General features: G+C 45.4%; 1 protein-coding gene across 3 annotated transcripts; it reads left to right on the forward strand.

Moving 5' to 3' along the window:
• The first annotated feature begins 3330 nt into the window (after positions 1–3330).
• On the forward strand, positions 3331–21926 carry LOC136477783 (histone-lysine N-methyltransferase SUVR4-like). 3 transcript variants are annotated; one of them, XM_066476035.1, is made up of 9 exons: positions 3331–3695; positions 10475–10670; positions 10906–11272; positions 12617–13569; positions 13839–14125; positions 14713–14779; positions 14967–15017; positions 15441–15537; positions 21569–21926. In XM_066476035.1, exons 2-9 carry the CDS (start codon positions 10476–10478, stop codon positions 21601–21603), a joined length of 2052 nt encoding a protein of 683 aa, XP_066332132.1. In that variant the 5' UTR covers positions 3331–3695; position 10475; the 3' UTR covers positions 21604–21926. The 3 variants fall into 3 exon arrangements, with proteins under 3 accessions (XP_066332132.1, XP_066332131.1, XP_066332133.1); XM_066476034.1 differs by lacking the exon at positions 3331–3695 and adding an exon at positions 10109–10282; XM_066476036.1 differs by lacking the exon at positions 3331–3695 and adding an exon at positions 10109–10282 and having other exon boundaries at positions 10909–11272.
• The last annotated feature ends 58 nt before the right edge of the window (positions 21927–21984 follow it).

The raw sequence follows: 21984 nt of genomic DNA on the forward strand, positions 1-21984 counted from the left end.
TACGAGTTTCACCTCTCTTAATAGTACGGCTATCTAACCTAAATGTGATCACACTCGCTAAGTGTCTTGATCACCAAAACAAAATGGCTCCTACTATTTATACCTTTGCCTTGAGCCTTTTGTTTTTCTCTTTCTTCTTTTTCAAGTTCAAGCATTTGATCATCACCATACCATCACCATCGTCATGATCTTCGCCATTGCTTCATCACTTGGAGTAGTGCTACCTATCTCATAATCACTTTGATAAACTAGGTTAGCACTTAGGGTTTCATCAATTAATCAAAACCAAACTAGAGCTTTCAAAGGTCCTAGTGAGGTGATTGAGATTTGAGAATCCAAGAGAGAGGCCTCATTAGTGAAAAGAGAGTAGCAAGTGTGTATCCACCCTTCTCATTAGGCTTGTGGTGGTCAAGTAAGAGTTCTTACTTGTTACTCTTGGTGATTGCCATCACCTAGATGGCTTGGTGGCGATTGTGAGTTTGGTGATCATCCGGTGGAGCTTGTGGATGACCCAACTCAAGTTGTGAGCGATTATGGGTGATTCACCATAACAGAGTATCGAGGAATCAATCCATAGAGAGCACTTGATCCTTGCATGGATCAAGGGGGAGCTACACCCTTGCGCGGGTGCTCCAACGAGGACTAGTGGAAAATGGTGACTCTCCGATACCTCGGCAAAATATCACCGCATTCCTTCTCTCTTTACTGGGACAGAAGTACACTGACAAGTCATCAAAAATGCATATGTGGCAACCTATTTAATGCAAATAAAACCCACATGAAACTCCCACTGAGATTGGCCTTAGTACGCATCGTAGATTTAATATTTTTGTATGTATATTTGGTCAAATTTAGAAAAGCTTGACTTCTCGATAGACGAGATGTGCATTTATTTTAGGACAAAACGAGTATGTTGCTAGTCATTGCACTCAGACCTCATTTTTGTAGTTTAGCACGTTAAGGTTTGATAATTTCTACAGAGATACTAGACAACATCCTCACGAACCAAACCCTTCTCTCCCTAGCTCCAGTGACCGACGCCCACGCCCGAGCCCGCCCCAACCCCTTCTTTCCCAACTTCGGCGACCTCCTTCCCGTGCCCGCGCCCCATCACCTCCATGCGCCCCACCCCGTTCTGGCTATGGCGGATCCGATGGACCGACGAGGTAGGGCTCCTCCTCTAGCAAGATTTATTAAAAAACTAGATTCAAATATCTATCTAATGATATTAATTATGTATCATAAATATTAATATTTTTAATATATATTTAGTCAACGTTGTTTCTCGAAAAACAAAAACGATAGATATTTAGGGATGGAGGGAATACACATCTCGCTTATGATTAGTTAAATTTTTTAAGGTTTGACTAAATATAGAGAAAATAATATTAATATTTGTATCTTCAAATAAGTTTATTATGAAAATATATTCCATAGCCAATCTAATGATACTTAGATCAGTGTCAATGGATAGTTTAAAGGTATTATTTCCAAGACTGCCATGTCATATACAATGGAATGAAATTAGGATGAAACACAATGCAAAATTTCATTCTAGACTTTCATATGCATTTAATTTCATGTCTCATAAAGAGTTAGTAATCGTGCCAAGAGAAACTCATTTCTTCTCTCTCTTCTTAAATATTACCTCCGTCCTGAAAAGAATGCAACTATGGGTTACGTACCATGAAAAGTTATTCATGTTTGATCAAGTTTCTAGTGAATAATATTCATATTTATGACTTTAAATTAATTTATTATGAAAATATATTTCATAATTAATCTAATGGTATTTATTTGATATTATAAGCATCGGTATTTTTTTATCTATAATTGGTCAAACTTAAGGTACTAAAATATGACACTGTGCTAAAATTGTCTTCTTTCTAGGACGAAAGTACATTGACAAGTCATAAAAAACGCATATGTGGCAACCTATTTAATGCAAATGAAACCCACACGAAACTCCCACTGAAATTGACCTTAGTACGCATCGTAGATTTAATATTTTTGTATGTATATTTGGTCAAATTTAGAGAAGCTTGACTTCTCGATAGGCGAGATGTGCATTTATTTTTGGACAAAACGAGTATGTTGCTAGTCATTGCACTCAGACCTCATTTTTGCGGTTTAGCACGTCAAGGTTTGACAATTTCAACAGAGGTACTAGACAACATCCTCACGAACCAAACCCTTCTCTCCCTAGCTCTGGTGATCGACGCCCACGCCCGAGTCCGCCCCAACCCATCCTTCCCCAACTCCGGCGACCTCCTTCCCATGCCCATGCCCCATCACCTCCATGCGCCCCCACCCCGTTCTGGCTATGGTGGATCCGGCGGCCCGACAAGGTAGGGCTCCTCGTCCAGCAAGAAACAAAAAAACAGTGGGCATTGAGAGGAGAAAGAAGAGCGTGAGCCGTTGGACGAGGAGATCGACGGTCCAAAAAATCGGTTGCTAGATAGACTTCTCTCCCATAATAATATCATTCACACTTTTCAATGCATCTTTCTTTTCTCCCAACACATCTTAATCTCTATCTCTCCTCATTTCCTATCCACACCACTTTTTTTGCGGCTCTTAATCCCCGTGCCTAGATCTAAAGAGGAAGCAAAATAATTTTTCTTTTGCGATCGCTATTTTTTGGTACAAGACGAGGAGAAAAGAAAGGAAAACAAAATGCGGTTGTCTTTTTTTTTATCTAGGGGCACGTTGGAAAAAATGAAACCTTGGACGGTATAATTAGGCATCATATATTCTTTTACCACTTGTTTGATTGTGAGAAGAAATTTGCATCGTATGGAGACGGAGTACTAAGGGCATGTTTGGCAGGGCTGCTCCTCTAAAAATGGCTCCGGCTCCTCTGAAGGAGCAGAAGCCGTTCTGAAAAACGTTTGCCAAAACGGCTCCTTCGCACTAGACGACGTGAACCCACAGCAAGGAGCCGCGCGAAGCTCGTTTTTTAGGCTTCTCCTGCGTAGGTAAAAAATGGCTCTGGCTCTTGACCGGCTCCCCATGCAGAGCCCTTTCCAAAACAGCTGTTTGGCATAGCTCCTGTATGAGCCGAAGCTAAAGCCCCTGCAGAAGCCCTGTCAAAGATGCTCTAAATTTTCCGATTATGATCATAGGACTCCAATACATCATGCATGCACGTTTTTCGAAAACAAAAAAAACGCAATAATTTTGGGGACCTGTTCGCAAAACCCTCTGCCACACGCAGGGGCAGGGCCGACCGGCCGAGGGAAGATAAACAGCCGAGGCTGCCGAGCGTACCGGCAACCGGGGGGGGGATCATAACACCGTGTTGCTTGTTTTGGCAATTTGGCCCCTTGCTCTGTTCCTCGTCGCCTGGGCTCGCTTTTGCCATCTGGCCAGTCGTACAGCCAACCCCTTCCTTTTTCTCCCCTGTTTCGGAAGGCAAAGGTCTCCCACGCCAACGCCACGCCTCGTGCCAAAAGCCCTCTCTCGCCTCAACGACGCCTCTTCCTCTTCGGAATCGCTTGGCCTCCAAACCCTAGCCCGGTGGCGGCGATCGCGCGCCGGCTGGCGTCGTCCGTCGCGGGGAGTGAGCGGGAGCCGTCCGTTTCGGGCGGCTCGCGCAGGAGGCGCGCCGGCGGCGGCGTGATCACACCGCTGGAGGAACGCCGATCGTCCCTGCCTGCCTCGGTTTCGTCGCCTCCGGCGGCTCACTTAGGAAGGTACGCGTTCGTGCAGTGGGTGCGTGCGTTTGCATTTTGTTGCGCGTTCGTGCAGTTGGTACGTGCGTTTGCATTTTGTTGCGTGTTGTTTGTGGTGCGGACTGCGGAATGGGGTTTTCACGGTGGGGTTTTTCGGGCCCGTTTCCGAGAATTCTGACGCGCTTTGTTGCTTTGGCTGCGACTAGTCTGGGGTTTTCGGTCCGCTTCACCTTCGGCGGAAGCGTGGGAGAGGCGGCGCAGTGGTTCAGTTTTCTGGTCTTCGTCCGTTCGGTGGTTGTGAGCAAGGTAAGGTACATGCGTGTCTCTTGCCTCACTTGTTGCTGTTGCGAGTAATGTGGGTTAGATGTGGGATGTTATTGTGTCCTGTTTTTACGAGAGTAGGTGAGTTTGATGTTGATCTGGCCTGTTTGTGTTTCTCCGTGAGACTGACTAATATGGATTTGGCCGTTTGGGGTTGTTCTGGGCTGTTTCTCCGAGGTTTGGGATGGTTTCGGCCTGTTTCTCCGAGAGTGATGTGGTTTTGGGATTGTTCTGGCCTGTTTCTCCGAGAGTGATGTGGTTTTGGGATTGTTCTGTCACTTTTCTCTGTAAAGGTTTTGGTGTTGTTCTGGCCTGTTACACATTTTTCTAGTGCCCACTTGCATTGTTAGAGCAACTCTAAGAACCTCTCTATATCCTTGTTGATAGGAATCAAAATTTTGGTGAAAAAATTAAGTTTCAACAGATTCTTTAATTCTTTAATTATTCTAAATATTATCATTTTCTATTCCGGACTTCTCGATAGCCAAAGATGGCAGAGTGAGATTGGCTCTCTAGAGCGTTCACAACCTATAGAAAAGTTGTTGGATAACAAAAGATATAAAGAGCGATTTTTATTCGAATGACTCTCTAAATGATGATTTAGAGATTGAGTTTAAGAAAGACTCTTGGAGATGCTCTTATGATAGACAAGTATGTTGATGTTCCTTGGTGCACCGTAAATATGGATTTGTTCGGAAACTCTCTCAATGGCATATCTATGTTTTGGAAAACTCTAAAAAAAGTCGACGTGTACAATAACTGATCTTACACAAGGTTGCAAAATTTTAAGGTAAAACTCAGCTTCATTTGAAAGATATAAAGTTGATAAAGACTACATGAATAGTGACATGTTTGAAAAATTTCATACCATCCGGTGGAGTTGAGTTTGATCTTAAAATTTTGCTTCCTTATGTAAGATCAATTATTCTGCATGTATCTTTGTAGAGAATCTCAAAACTTCTAGGTATGTTTCTGAAAGGGTTTTGGCAATCCCACTGAAGAGATGAATACGATTACAAATTTTATTTTTTTATGATTTGTAATACAATCAATTTCATATCCTTTTGATCCTATGTCCCAAGTACATAAATTTCGTTGCATTGAGAAAATAAATGCATATATCTCATGTTTGGGCAACTGTTTGGATTTTTCTGGTGCAAGTGACATGAAAGGGTATAGTGCATACGGAGTATTTGGTAAAATCCAGTTTTCTTTGATTTGGGTTCAAACTAGATGGATGTAATTTGACTGATCCAATGAGATGTGACACGTGAAAACCGATGTGTATTGCAGCTGTCTTTATCAATCATCCAAAGGATGATTACAGAGTGCACTTTATAGAAGAGAGCTAGGATTATACATGGCAATGGGGTCTCGATCCCCGATTTTCCGAAAGAACTTTCCAAAGAGGGACGAGTAAAAGCTACTGCCTCCGTCCCAAATTATAAGTCATTCCAAGTTTTTTAGAGAGTTAAAGAATCTCAAGTTTGACCAAATTTATATAATAAAATAATAACATTTATGATACCAAATAAGTATCATTAGATTCTTCATTAATTATATTTTCATATTATACCTATTTGATGTCATAAATCTTTGTAATTATCTATATAATTTTGGTCAAACTTGAGATGCTTGGACTCTTCAAGAAAGTTGGAATGACTTATAATTTGGGATGGAAGGAGTATCTATCTAGAAAAGGCAGAACGGCTTACAATTTGGAACGGAGGTGTATTTGTTTTAACAATTTCAATTACTTTCTAAGTTCTCCAGCCATCATTAAGCTATAGTGTCCCAGGTAGTAAAATAACGTTGATAAACCTTTACTTTGTGCGTGGGGTTCTTTTTCTTTTCTTTTTTTTTTGAGGGGGGGGGGGGGGGTTATGAACCGAATCCTTATTGTCTTGCATTGGATAGCCAGACAGTTTAGGTTGTCCTGTATTTGATGCATCTCTAGTCTTACAAGCAATATCTTGTGCAAAAACTCAAAATTCTTGCACCTCATACATGCCCATTTTTTGTGTGCTGTGCTGCAACATGGCGTTTGAGAGACCACTGAGGTTTTTCTTTTGTCCATATTACTTTGTTGCCTTGCTTTGGTGTAATCACTTTTGTCAAAAACATCCCCGCGCCCAGTCATCAGCGGTGGCTTATCCTTGGAGATTTTAATTTGATCTACCAGGCGGAAGATAAGAATAACACAAATCTCAACCGCCGCCTCATGGGCTCCTTCAAGGCGACAATTGATGATTTGGGGCTCAAAGAGATTAAGCTAAACGGCCGCCGTTTCACCTGGACCAATGAGCAAACCAACCCCACAATGACTAGGATTGACAGACTTCTTTGCACTCCAGATTGGGAGCTGCTCTTCCCATCGTGCTTTCTCCACTCCCTCCCATCTCTCATGTCAGACCACACACCACTGCTACTCCACGGCGCACTTGATCATTTCAACAACAATTTCTTCCGGTTCGAAAATTTCTGGACCAAGATGGAAGGCTTCCACGAAGTGGTGCAAACTGAATGGGGGAAACCACTCAACACCATGCTACCCATCAAACGTTTACACATCAAAATGGCTAGACTTGCAAAGGGACTGAAGAAATGGCGGAAAGAGAAAATAGGAAACACAAAACTCCAGCTAGCCATCACCAAAGAGGTTATCCTTCAGCTAGAAATGGCACAAGAAATCAGGCCACTCTCAGATCAGGAGGACGAACTTAGGAAACGCTTAAAAGCCCGCAGCACCGGCCTGGCTGTAATTGAGAAGGCACGGATGAGGCAGAGGTCCAGGCTTACCTATATCCGCAGTGGTGACGCCAACACAAAACTATTTCACATGAAAGCCAATGCACGCCGGAGAAAAAATTACATTCACTGTCTACAAAAAGAGGGTGGGTTAGTCTTCTCCCAGGATGAAAAAGAAAAAATGGTCGGGGATTATTTCAGCGAGCACTTGGGCACCTCTACAGCAAGGACCTTGTCCTTAAATTGGCAGGCGCTGGGCTATACTCCAAGAAACCTACAGCAGCTAGAGCTACCATTCACTCAGGACGAAGTCCGGCGTACTGTCCTCGAGATGCCATCCGAGAAAGCCCCAGGGCCTGATGGCTTCACGGGGGCCTTCTTCAAGGCATGCTGGGAGATAATCAAAGACGACTTGTTGGCTGCGATCAACAATCTCTTCCAACTACACTCCCAAGGCTTTGAGTTAATGAATTCGGCAAACATCGTCTTGCTTCCAAAAAAGAATGGCGCCTTGAGAATCACAGACTACAGGCCAATTAGCCTCATGCATAGCTTTGCAAAAATTTTTGCAAAACTCCTGGCCAACAGACTCGCCCCCCACCTCAACTCCTTAGTCTCCAACTGCCAAAGTGCGTTCATCAAGAAAAGAAGTATTCATGACAACTTCCTATATGTACAGTCAATGGTGAGACAAATGCACAAGGAAAAGATTCCCACACTTTTCATGAAGCTCGATATCCATAAGGCTTTTGACACGGTGAACTGGAGCTACCTGCTGGAGGTCCTACGCGCCCTTGGCTTCGGCCCACGATGGTGTGAATGGGTATCCATCCTTTTCCGCACAGCCACGTCGAGGGTAATGCTCAACGGCCTGCTAGGACCGAGCTTCCACCACGCTAGGGGGGTTCGCCAGGGCGACCCTTTATCGCCAATGCTTTTCATCCTCGCCATGGATCCGCTCCAGCGTATTCTTGAATTCGCTACTCAGATGGGCGCCCTCTCCCCGGTCCCCTCATCCACGGCCAGATGGAGAACCTCCCTATACGCAGATGACGCGGCTATTTTTATAAACCCTCGAAAGGAAGACATAGATGCGATCAAGGTGATTCTCCAGGCTTTTGGGAATATATCGGGCCTCCACATAAATTTGGAAAAGAGCTCCGTTCACCCGATCAGATGCGACGAGATAGATCTAGACCATGTACTAACCTCCTTTGCAGGGATCAGGGGCTCTTTCCCTTGCCGTTACCTTGGCCTGTAGCTCCACACGCGTTCGTTACGGAAGGTACACGTCCAGCCGCTCATCGAGCGGATCGGGCAAAGATTGCCTGGATGGAAAGGAAAATGGCTAAACAGAGCCGGTCGCCTCGCCCTAGTTTCATCCGTTCTCTCAGCAATGCCAACTTATCATCTAACGGTATTCCCTTTGGCGGCTTGGGCTAGAAAAAGCATCGATAAAATTAGAAGGTCCTTTCTCTGGAAAGGAGAGGAAAACACCAATGGGGGCCACTGCCTGGTTAATTGGCCGACAGTAACTAGGCCAAAGGACCTCGGGGGGCTTGGAATACCTGACCTTAACAAGTTCAGCAGGGCATTGCGCTTAAGATGGCTGTGGCAGGATTGGGTGGACACTTCTAAACCTTGGGCTGGAATGGAGCTTCCCTGCAACGATCTAGACCGGGCACTTTTCAATGCATCTACGAGAGTCACAATTGGTGATGGGCAAAAAGCTCGCTTCTGGCATGACAACTGGCTGGACAATGAGGCTCCAAAGCATCTTGCGCCCAGTTTATTCGAATTAGTGAGATGTAAAAATAGGTCAGTCCATCTTGAGCTCCGTAACAATGGCTGGATCGCCGCTCTGAGGGGCAAGATCACTACAGCATCGCAGGTGGAGGAATTCATCTCGTTATGGATCAGGTTGCAAGATATCCACCTAACGCCGGGCACTCCAGACACCATTACCTGGAAATGGACAGCCAACGGAGCCTATTCCACCCGATCGGCCTACAGAATACAATTATGCGGTTCCTACAGAGCATTTCAGACTGATCTCATATGGAAAGCATTCACTGAAAACAAGTGCAAAGTATTCGCCTGGACCATGGCGCGAGAGAAAATCCTCACTGCGGATAATCTACAAAAGAGAGGTTGGCCACACCAAGACCGATGCGCCCTATGCAACGGCCCGTTGGAAACGTGCCTCCACTTAGCCTTGCTTTGTCCATTCACCAGAGCAGTATGGAATCTCACTCTACATTGGGAACACTTCAATGCGAGCATAATCCTCCCGGCCGAAGATCCAACCCATTTCATCTCGTGGTGGGAAGAGGTCCAATCCAAGATATCCAAGGACGACAGAAAGCGCTTCAACGGCTTGGTAATATACACCGTCTGGAACATTTGGAAAGAGAGAAATAGAAGAATATTCACAAACACCCACGAAACGGCAATGCAGGTGGCCTCAAGAACGAAAGAGGACATCCTTCAGAAGAAGATGGCTCATTCTTCGGGAGAGTAATCGTCCTAGACGACTGTACGATTTTTTTTCTCACCTCTTTACCCCCTTGTCCTGCTCGGGGGTCTCTACAGCACTTGTATATAAACTCTCTTTCCTATCTTAATGAAAAGGCAGTGCTCCTGCCATTGCGTTTCAAAAAAAAAGTAATCACTTTGAGTTTTTGGGGCTTCTGCACACAATTACTAGTTAGTGCCCTGTTCTGATTCTTCTTGTAGCCATATATATGCACCATGCTCCCATGAAAAGAAGTTTGTTTATCATGTGTTCATGAATTAAAGAAAAAGTATTTCTTCATCCTTGCTGCTATTTCCATCAAACAGACTGAAATATTTGATAAGACATTTTCATATATCTAGTGTGGATGATAACTTAGAGATGAAGTGTAGGACGGTGATACATACTTTTGTAGTTTAGTATTTAGTTTAGCAATGGCCACCCCTAGTTTCTTCATTTTTCTTAATAACATACAGTAATCCATGGCTAAATTGGTTCATGCATCCTTAGTCCCCCCCCCCTCCTAATTTGCTGATGGGCCCCCATAGAATGTTGTTCAAGCTCCGCCACTGTTAGTATTTAGTAGGAACAAGAACTACAGTTAGAATACAACTTAAAAGTTACCATAGATAGTAAAAAGGTGTTAAAAGAATAATGTAAATTTTACTGCTTATTGCCTTTTGAGGCGTTGTTTCTATGGCACTCTGATCTGTTGCAGACCTAAACGTCCACACAGCCAAATTTAGGAAAGTTCATCGTGTCAATCACGTTATTTTGCTCCATTCTTATACACTTGGTTACTTTCCTAGAATAAGGATTTATTTTGAATGTATCAATTAGCTTCCATAAGATATGGTTTGTTTCCTATGAGTCCATTCCAATACCAGTCCATGAGTTATATAAGGACGAAGTATCAGATTCAGCAAGAATAAGTTGTCTCTTAAGTCTTGTTCTAACGCTTCTATAGAGATCCAATCTCAAAAACTATGGTTCTATGTAGAAAATGAAGAATCCTTAGTCCAAGGTAATCTAAGCTGCTTATAGCCTATATCTTCCCTGCTTATTAACCACTGTAACCTGGCATTGCAAGTATTCTTAACGAATTTCATGATGTGAAGTATATCTTTCCCATTCTTTTAGGAATAAATTAATATCTGCTCTTTGAGGGGTCATTTTTCATATCATGTTTGAAGCTTACTTGTTTCATTGCTAGCAGGATGGAACTATCCAAGACTTCCATGGAAAAAATTGATGATGCAATTAAATCAACGGCTGATTTTGGTTTCTCAAAGGAAACTGTTGTACGAGTATTGAAAAAACTGCTAAAAGTATATGATGGAAACTGGGAGCATATAGAAGCTGATAACTATTCTGTTTTGGCTGATGCTATACTTAGTGATTCAGATCCCGAAGTATGTTCTGGCCTTCTATTCTGATTTTGTAGAGGCTTTGCTCAGATCTCTAGTTAGATATTTAATGGTTTTTTTTGAAGCAATCATATTTTCGACATAAATTAATTCTGATGATGCGCAATGATTTTGTGGCAAATAAGAAACTGATATATGATGCTGAATTTAATACATATGGGAACCATTCTTCTTGTTAGTTCATTAGTTTACCATGTTTAAGCCAAACTCATCACTGTAGCAGGAAGGGCAGAAAAAGCGAGCTGAGAAGAAGAATCTGGATTCAGACCACCATAGGAAGAAGCTTAAGACTAAAGAGCATGGCCAGAAGGCGAAATCTTGTATGCATGGCAGTGTGAAGAGAGAGTTGGCTGAAGTGCCATGTCAGCAAGAAGCAGAATCCCTTGAGGGGAGAACCACTGCTAACCAATTGCTGGAGTCTTCACAAACTATCATTAGTAAGGAACAAAAAATGAAAATAAGTCGTGCAGAGACTACAAGAATTGGTGAAAACGGTTCGACTTTACTTGAAAGTCAAGATCCTTGCACCTTTGAGACCCCACTTGCAGTTATGTGTCCTGAAGTTTTGGAACCCAGCTGTCATAACGGTAATGAACCTTTATAAGATTACTCTCATAATTTCCGTTTTGTTAACAGTGACGCGTATTCGGTTTTCAGACTTTAATGCTTCTGTTTTTGGATTCCCACAATTATTCACATTTCTATTGCATTGGAAAGAATATAGATTATCATGTCTATCTGGATGTATAGATTTTGGTGTTTTTCTTTCTTATATAAATATATGCTGCTTTGGGTGCAGCAAAAATATTTTCAACTCGACTACTTCTACATATACTTCCTCCATCTTTTGAAACTTGTTTTTTGTTCTTAATAAATAGATGTTGTTTTGTGTTTTCTCTAAACAATGTTTACCCCATTAAACCCGCTATTTAAATTGACAAGGAATCAGAATTATGATTGAATGAGTGGAGTGGAGAGGTTGTAAACATACAATAGGAAGGGATCATTTTTTTTGTCTCTTTTTGTTTAGTGTGTTGTTATTTTGATAAATTTATCTTTGAATTGCTTCTATAATACTATCTGTTTAGGTGATAGAAGATTCAGCGACTGATAGTACTCCCACCATTCCAAATTATAGTTCACTTTGGCTTTGTCCTAAATCAAACTTCTTTAATTTTGATCAAGTTTATAGAAAAATACATCAATATATAGTTTCATTGAACTCTCCATTGAATATATTTTAATAGTGCAATTATTTGAACTTGCAGATGACGATATATTTTTCTAAAATTTGGTCAAAGTTAAAGAAGTTTGACTTAGACAAAGTTAAAGTGTGTTGGTCAAACTATAGTTTGGAACAGAGAGAGTAGAATAGAAAATGCTTTTGGGTCAATTTCACTTCGGCCTTGTTTGGATGCCCTTAATGAATGTTCTAATAATCTTGTAGTAAGAGGTTTGTGTATGTATTTTGTACTCGTACACTTTCTTCTATGATGAAGTGATATGTGGCTCTCCAATGTGTTTGACAAAAAAGCTAAAAACTAGTGGATTTACATTCCTGTTTGCAAGCTGAAAAAATCATTAATGGTCTAGGAGAATTGATGCGTAAATTTCAAGTACCCTAGGGCATCATTTTGCTAACTGCAGTGCTGTTCTTTTTATATACAGAACTTGCTGCTAGTATGCCAGACAATTTGAGAAAGGCCCGTGCATATCTCTATGTTTATATGGTGGTAGAAGCTATAGTTTCACGTGTTGCAGATTTGAAAATTATGTTTGAACAATGAACACTCAACTATTATGAGGATGTTGATATATGTTTCATTTCCTGTTTTGTTTGTCTCTCCTGTCCATATTCTTTGCTTGACTCCTGATACATTTGTTAACTTATTACTAATTTCGTTTTTCTATGCCGTTACAATATCATTCAGGACATGAAGATGCTCACATGATTTCTGGTGTCAAGTACCCTACTGATAAGAAGTTTAAAGGTATTTTGGTTGCGCATGAAGGACAGATGGTTGATGCATGTAGCAGCCAAGCAATTGTAAGCAGCAAAGATTTTTCCACCAACTTTGAGGTAGAATTGTCCAACTCTGGAAAAGGGAAGCTATCATTCTTGTTCAACCCTTCCTTGGCAAATGGTTCTGATTTTCAAATGCCTGGCATTGAATCAATATGCAAGGCAATGGAGGCCAAATGCCTCAGGACATACAAGATCCTAGAACCCAATTTCTCTTTCATGAAACTTTTGGATGATACTTGCCATTGTATTCTTGATCTGGGTTCTGGACCCAATGGTGGTAGTGCTGATTCTGGAGGTAACCAGAATAATCCTAGTAATATGCAGGTTATTCAGCATCTACCCACAGGCATGAAGAGACAATATCATGATGTCAATGATATAACGAGGGGTGAAGAATGTTTGAGCATTCCAATAGTCAGTGGAGAGGATGGGGTTCTTCCTCCTCCATTTTACTATATATCGCAAAATACCACCTTCCAAGCTGCCTATATCAACCTCTCACTTGCTAGAATTGGAGATGAAAATTGTTGTTCTGGTTGTTTTGGAGATTGTCTAGCAGAGCCACTTCCTTGCGCTTGTGCGCGAGAAACCGGTGGAGAATTTGCATACACAAGAGATGGCCTGCTTAAGGAAGGATTTCTAGATGCTTGTGTCTCAATGCTCCGGGAACCACTTGAACGATCTTACTTCTACTGCAAGGGTGTTTGTCCTATTGAACAAATGAAGGGAGTAAACAAACCTGAAGCTTGTAAAGGGCACCGTATTAAGAAATTTATCAAGGAATGCTGGAGAAAATGTGGTTGCACCAGAAATTGTGGAAACCGTGTGGTTCAGCGAGGAATTACTCGCAAGCTGCAGGCAAGTGAAGTAACTTATTACCGTTTAAGATCATTGGTATTACCCTTTCCTGCTAGATATAAAATTAACACTAATCAGTGCAACAGACAAATATGATGGATTTATGATGCCGCTTGCAAGCTGCCAATCTGTAGCATCTTTTTGTTACCTGATCATCATAAATAAATAAAAAAGCCTTTCCTTGGATTCTATGCATTCTCTGTTTACTCTTTTTCTAAACAGCTGACTACACCTTATATGTATGCCTTCTTAATTTTTTCCGTCCTCAGGTGTTCTTAACTCCAGGGAAAAAGGGATGGGGCTTGCGCTCTGCTGAAAATCTTCCTCGTGGTGCTTTTGTCTGTGAGTATGTTGGTGAAATATTAACAAACACTGAACTATATGAGCGAAACACTGAGCTATCTGGGAAAAATAACCAAAAGACTGGTAAAGCAAAGCATACATATCCTGTGCTACTCGATTCTGACTGGGGCACTGAAGGTGTTCTGAAGGATGAGGAAGCCCTCTGTCTAGATGGTACTTTTTATGGGAATGTGGCGAGGTTTATAAACCACAGGTAATATTTCTTTATGGTTCTTAACTAGGGTAACGTCCTTTGATCATAAAGTCATTATGATTCTTGTGAAGCTCTACGATTTGTGAATTGAATGGTTCTATGAGCTGGTCAGACTTTGTTTGTGCTTGTGTTTCTTTTTTTTTTCTCGAAAACGCAGGAGAGCTGCATATCATTATATTAAGAAGGAGAATAAGGAGTCTAGGCGACTCAAACAACCCCTTAGAAGGGCATGACAATTACAATAGAAGAAAACACAAAAACTAAATAATACCAAGGACCAACAAAACAGTCATGGCCATAAGCTACGAAGCCCTTTGGCTCCCGCCATACACCACAATGGCCTCATCTCTAATATCCTGCATGATTGTGCTTGTATTTCTTGTCGTTATTCATTTTTGCTTGTTCTGCCTTTGTCTGATCAGTCTCTTTACATATGCATGTAAAGTATTTAGTAGATGAATGATTATTTGATTGCTGGTTGTATTATTTCCTGATGCCAGCATCTAAACAAAACAAAAAGATCTGATGCCATGTTGTCCAATCAATACTATCTACATGATAACTTGGCATGCTATTGTATACTGCAGATGCTTTGATTGCAATATTATTGCAATTCCTGTTGAGATTGAGACGCCTGACCACCACTACTATCATGTATGTGCAACGCTACCTTTTTTTTGAACCGAAAATACAGCAGGGGAGGCCCCCACTGTAAAGTTTTATTAAAATAAAGAGAAACTCAACAACTGTACAATTGCAATGCTACCATGTTACTGATGCTATAGCTTAAATTTAAATTTGAGTCCTTGTAACCTTGTTTTTCTTGCTCCTTGTTTATCAGCTGGCATTCTTCACAACGAGAGAAGTAGAGCCTTTTGAAGAACTGACATGGGTAGGTGGTGTTCCTGCAATTGTGGTTATTCATCCTCCATTGCACTTTACTACTCATAGCAAGTGAACGAACGAACATGGCTGTGCAGTGGCCATTTTTTAGGGGAAAATTTGTGGAACGACCAATTTCTTCCATCCTAGGGTGGTGGCAGAGGTTGTTCACCTCGTCGCCCTGAAGCGAGCTACAGAGAGGGAGAGGACGATGAGTACGGATGCTATATCTCCTAATCAACTGGAACAAATTAGCCAACAGACTGCATAGATGTCGCACACCACATGCAATCTGGCACATTCCCATGCTGCTTATGCCGCTGTGGTTGCATTACCCATCTTGCCCCACCTGGTGCCGTGGCAACCTATATCATGCCCTACTTTCAGTTATCTAACAGAATATGCAATAATCTTTAGCACATTCCAACCGCAGGACTATGAAATTGATTTTGATGATGTCAACCATCCTGTCAAGGCTTTCAAATGCCATTGTGGAAGCAAATTTTGTCGGGACAAAAGGCGCATATCAAGTAAGTGTCCGGATGTTGCTTTTATGGTGCGTTAAACTGTCATTTACTGCAGTTCTAAAGGAAGAAAGTCAGTTACTACAAACTGTGTTAGAATTTCAACAAAAATGTTAATGATGCTGATTTCTTACTTTTAGGCAAATACATTGTCTGTCTATGTGAGTGTAAACAACTTCTGCACAAGAATTAGAGAATTAGAATGGTCCGCTCAATATATCTGAGTACTGCCTTGGTATTATATATTTTTGCCTTTTCACCAGCTTTGTTTTGGGAGAAAAGAATATAATTTCAACCTTCAGTGTGATTAATCTCTAGGGCTCAAATTAGATTTAGCACCAACTTAAGTAAATGAATACTGAATCACGTTTGTGATAGAAGTGATTGGAGGAATTCTCATTGCATTACCATGAATAGTCAGCGTACATATATATAGGCATTGTGGACAGGCCCACTTGCCATATTACATTCCAACACTCTCCCGCAATCTAAACTGGGAGCACCGCGAACATTGAGACTGGACCTAAACTCCGTGAACACGGACGTCGGCAAACCTTTGGTGAAGATGTCTGCGTACTGGGACGTAGTGGGAACGTGCAGGACGCGGACTTCACCAAGGGCGACTCGTTCTCTGACGAAGTACAAGTCGATCTCAATATGCTTGGTTCGCTGATGCTGAACCGGGTTGGTGGAGAGATAAACGGCGCTGACATTATCACAGTACACCACTGTAGCACGACGGAGAGGGCAGCGAAGCTCTGTCAAGAGTTGGCGCAACCTGCAAGCTTCGGCGACTCCATTCGCGACAGCTCGATATTCCGCCTCTGCACTGGACCGGGACACTGTAGGCTGACGCTTGGACGACCAAGAGATGAGATTGTCCCCGAGAAATACCGCATAACCCGAGGTGGATTTGCGTGTATCAGGACAACCTGCCCAATCTGCATCGGTGTAGACAGTGAGGTCAGCTGGAGAGGTCCGGTGAAGGTGCAATCCGAGGTCCAAGGTGCCCTGAAGGTACTGGAGAATGCGCTTGAGAGCGCTCAGATGGGGCTCCCGAGGGTCATGCATATACAAGCAAACCTGCTGAACTGCATAGGCAATATCTGGCCTAGTGAAGGTGAGATACTGAAGAGCCCCAGCAAGACTGCGGTACTGACTAGGATCTGGAACAGAGGCACCATCAGCAGGGAGCTTGGAGTGAGTGTCCACAGGAGTGCTACTCGGCTTGCAGTTATTCATACCAGCTCGCTCCAGAATATCCAGCATGTACTGTCGCTGAGAGAGAAATAAGCTGTCACCTTGGCGTTGAACACTGACACCCAGAAAATGGTGAAGATGCCCCATGTCTGTCATAGAAAATTCCCGGCGAAGAGCTGCGATAATCCGGTGAAGGAAACTCGGAGAAGACGCAGTGAGAACAATATCATCAACATATAGTATAAGGAAGGCCATGTCAGCACCTCTGCAGTAGATGAACAATGACGTGTCAGACTTGGCCTCAACAAACCCAAGGGATGTGATGTGAGAGGCGAAGCGACTGTGCCAGGCGCGAGGAGCTTGCTTCAATCCATAGAGTGACTTGTTCAGGCGACAGACATGATTGGGTTTGGAAGAGTCAACAAACCCAGTAGGCTGCACACAGTAGACTGTCTCGTGCAGGGTGCCATGGAGAAATGCATTCTTCACATCAAGCTGGTGAATTGGCCAGGAGCGAGACAGTGCCAAAGTGAGGACCACCCTGATGGTGGCTGGCTTGACAACTGGACTGAAAGTCTCATCATAGTCGATGCCCGGACGCTGTGTGAAACCGCGGAGCACCCACCGGGCTTTATAGCGGTCAAGAGAGCCATCCGACTTGAACTTATGACGAAAAACCCACTTGCCGGTGACAAGGTTGACGCCAGGGGGGCGAGGCACCAGAGTCCAGGTGTCGTTGCCCTGCAGAGCGTCGAACTCGGCCTGCATGGCGAGGCGCCAGGCCGGGTTCAAGAGGGCGGCGCGGACGGACGACGGCACCGGAGAGGTGGCCGCGGCCGTCGTGTGGAGGTTGAGGTGATCCACGGGTTGTCGAAAACCGTCCTTGCCACGGGTGCGCATGATGTGCGCATTAGTGACAGGAACGATCGCCTCTGGAGCTGTAGCGGTAGTCCGTCCGGCGCCGCTGGCAACGACCTGGGACACTATGTCCGCAGGGGCAGCAGCACCAGCCGAACCGGTGGAGAAGGCGGCGCCCTGGGAGGCGCCCTGGCCTAGGTTGCTGTGGCCGTGGCCAGCCGCCTGGCTGCTGTGGCCGGCCCTGGCCGAAGCGCCAGAGGAGGGGGCGCCGAGTGTCCCTAGGGCGGCATCCATGCCCCCGGGAAGACGAGTACCTGCAGTCACAGCTCTTGGCCAAATAGGCGAAGATGAATCATCAGCATCGTCCAAAAAGGCTAGTGTGTCAGGATCCTAGGGAGTGGAGGACATCTTGGAGAACGGAAACAACGTCTCGTCGAACACAACGTGACGGGAGACGATGATCCGATTGGAGTGGAGGTCGAGACATCGATATCCTTTATGATCGGAGGAGTACCCGAGGAAGACACACAAGGTGGAGCGAGGAGATGATTTGTGGGGAGCTGTGGACGAGAGGTTGGGATAGCACGCACAGCCAAAAACTCGAAGATGAGCGTAGGAGGGCTGTGTGCCGTGGAGAGCAAAAAAAGGTGTGTGGCCGTCTAGAGTCTTGGTTGGGTGACGATTGAGGAGGTAGGTGGCAGTGTGAAGGGAGTCAGCCCAATAGACAGGAGGAAGACTGGCCTGGAACAGAAGGGACCGCACGATGTTGTTGATGGTGCGAAGAGTGCGTTCAGCATGTCCGTTCTGTTGAGAGGTGTAGGGACACGACATTCGAAGAACGACTCCATGAGTGAGGAAGAACGTGCGAGCCGAGGAGTGGTCAAACTCGCGGCCGTTGTCGCACTGAACTGCCTTGATGGAGGAGTCGAACTGCGTGCGCACATAGGAAAAAAAGTGATAACACCGAAAGTATCAGATTTAAGACGTAATGGAAACATCCAGGTGTAGTGAGTGCAATCATCAAGAATGACTAAATAATATTTATAGCCTGACACACTGACAACTGGAGACGTCCAAATATCATAATGTATTAAATCGAAAGGATGAGTGGCACGCGAGTTTGACACACTAAATGGTAGGCGCACATGGCGACCTAGCTGACAGGCATGACAAACATGGTCTATATTGTGCTTATTACATGAAATTGCATTGGAGCTAATGAGCTGGGATAAAGCCGCGTGTCCAAGATGACCGAGGCGACGATGCCAGAGGGAGGTTGACGATGAGGCGGTAGCAAGGGCAGCAGTGGTGCTGGAAGGTGCTGGGAAGAACGGGTAGAGATCACCCGTGCTATTGCACCTGGCGATCACGCTCCGTGTCTGAAGGTCCTTCACAGAGAGGCCAAATGGGTCAAACTCAATGGAACAATTATTATCAATAGTGAAACGACGTACAAAAATCAAATTCTTAATAATGTTAGGGGACACTAAGACATTAGAAAGAACAAGTGGGCGTCGTATAGTGGAAAAAGAGTGTGACCCAGTAGATGTAACGGGAAGCGAAGCTCCGTTACCAACAATGATAGATGAAGGACTAGATGACGATGGAGGGTGAAGGGTGGAGAGAATACCAGCGTTGTTGACCATGTGAGCACCCGCACCGGAGTCAGCATACCATTCGGCTGGTGGAGGAGGCGTCAGCGTCATGGTGTTGAAGTTGCTGACGAGAGCGGACGGGTCCCAGGACACGCCCTGCATGGGGTTCCAGGGCTGCTGCTGCTGTGGCGATGATGGTCCTCCGTAGCCGAAGCCTGGAGGGGGACCGAGGGTGTACGCCTGCTGCTGCACGTACAACTGCTGCATGTACTGCAGCTGCTGCTGCTGAGGAACAGCGGTGAAGGCGGCCGGCGGAGGTCGAAACGGTGTCCCCGGAGCACTCGGCGAAAATGGCCAGAGCTGCACGGTGCCCGTCCACGGGTTGTAGAACGGTGCCGGGGGACGAGAACCGCCTCCAGCATTGGAGGCCTGCTGCTGGTGCTGCTGATTGCGGCCGCGGCCGCCGCGGCGACGGCCGGTGCGCTGGGAGCCGCCCTGGCCAGCGTTCCCGCCTTGGCCGCCCTGGTTGTGGCCGGCGTAGCCGCCCAGACCGTGGCCAGCATGGCCGCCCTGGCCCTGACCGGCGTAGGTGCGCACAGCAGGAGGGCGCTGGGCGGCGACGAGCGCGGTCGACGTGGAGGATGCCGGCGGGTCCGATGCCTCGGCAGCTTCGCTTGCAGCGTCGTCGTCGATGTCGATCTCCTCGAGCAGGAGGAGCATGCGAGCCTCCTCGAAGGTGGGAAAAGGTTGCCGCATTTTGAGGTTGGAGACCATGGGCCGAAACTTGCCGTTGAGCCCGCGGAGTAGAGTGAGGACCAGGGTTCGATCCCCGATCGGATCGCCGTAGTCGCTGAGGGTTGCCGCCATCGTCTCGAGACGACAACAGAAGTCGGTGATGGAGGCCGACCCCTGTTTTGCCGTGCGGAACTCCGCCGAGAGCAGCAGGGCGCGTGATTCGCGCTGGCCGAGAAACTCGTTCTCAAGGTAGAGCCATGCGCCGCGTGCGTTTGGCTTGCGGTGCATCGTCGACTGCTGGAGGTCGGCGTAGATCGTGCAGTAGATCCAGGTGAGCACGGTGCAGTTCATCTGCACCCACGCCGGTCGATCGGCGTTGGCGACGTCGGAGAGCACATGGTCCGTTAGGGCGTACTTGCCCAGGACGACGAGGAACATGGACCGCCACCGGTTGTAGTTGTCGGCGGCGCGATCCAGAACTAGAGGCACGAGGACCTTGATGTTGAGGACGGCGATGGCGGCGGCGTGGACGGCGGCGTACTTGGCCTCGTACGCATCGAGAGCCGCGGCGCGATCAGCCGCCGCCTTGCGGCGGGCCTCCTCAGCGTCGCGTTCGCGCTGCTCGCGGGCCTGGCGCTCGGCGTCGGTTTCGGCCATCGGATCAGGAGCCGGGCGAGCGACGTAGACGACAGCCGGACGGGCAACGTAGACGATGTAGACGTTCACCCGGAGCAGATGGCGTGCACCTACCGATCACGCGATGAAGGCCTGGAGCAACGTAGTCCTGGCTGATCACCTGTACGTGGATGCCTGGAGCAGATCGCATGCACCTGGCCAATCAGACGATCGCAGGCACGTCGGAGTAGCGATGCACGTCGGAGTAGCGGACGGGTGTCGCGGATGCGCGATGTCGCGATCCGTCGCGGAAGCCCGGTCCGTCGCGGAGTCTTGATCCGTCGCGGGAAGGAGTAGGGCGCGCGAGGACGGGACGCGTCGCGCAGGCGCCATAGACACGCGCGGTCGCGGGGTGAGGCCGCCGATCGAGATCGCAGCGGCGGCGGCGCGGCGCTCGTGAATAGCAGCGGCGCGGCGCTAATTGCGGAAGCGAGAGGAACAGAGATCGTTACCGTCTCGTGATACCATGATAGAAGTGATTGGAGGAATTCTCATTGCATTACCATGAATAGTCAGCGTACATATATATAGGCATTGTGGACAGGCCCACTTGCCATATTACATTCCAACAGTTTGTGTTCAATTCTGTGCTTGTGGCCATTTTACTTTGATTGATTAGGTTAAAGTGCTGTTTGTTGGTGATGTTTTGTGATCTAATGCTTATTTCCTACTTTTAGGCAATTATTATGTTCTCTGTCTATTCATGTGTAAACAATTCTCTGCTGGAGAATTAATATGGTCTCAAGCACCGTGGTATTGTACCCAAATTAGATTTGGCACACATCATGGTATTGTACTCAAATTAGATTCGGCACCAACTGGATAAAATATATACCCAATCACTTTTGTGTCCGAAAAATCTGAGTTTGTAGTCATTTAGCATTGCTTAATTTGTTTCAATAGGTTGTTTTGCTGGTGATATTTTGTCGCTTAGGCTATATCAGCTGACTGTAAAGGCTGACATGCTTTCACAGGAGGATCTAAATCTAGAGCTCTGGTGTTATCCTGAGAATATTCAAGAGAGACAAGGCGGTGCAGAATTGTGCTAGGTCCCATTCTTTCATCGTCAAGACAGATGATGCCTTGCTTACCTTTGAATCTAGAGTTAGTTGCTCGGGGCATGGACAAATGGTGTCGTCTAGGTCACTGATTCAGGGGTGGTTCAAGAAACGTTGATCTACCAGGCTTACTAGAAACAATTGTTCTCGATTATTTTGTCAGCAAGAGATGTAAGCAATTGTGGAATGTGACTGAGCACTCCGACGGATCTGACTAGGTTAACTTAGGGGTTTTTATCAATTGGTAATCCTGTGGTCGTTTGGACCATCTTATTGCAATGCTTGTCGTGCTAACTGATACCCTACAAACTACCCTGGCTCATGGGCTCCTT

The sequence above is a fragment of the Miscanthus floridulus genome, chromosome 8 (assembly GCF_019320115.1).
Source record: "Miscanthus floridulus cultivar M001 chromosome 8, ASM1932011v1, whole genome shotgun sequence".
Classification (NCBI taxonomy): Eukaryota; Viridiplantae; Streptophyta; class Magnoliopsida; order Poales; family Poaceae; genus Miscanthus; species Miscanthus floridulus.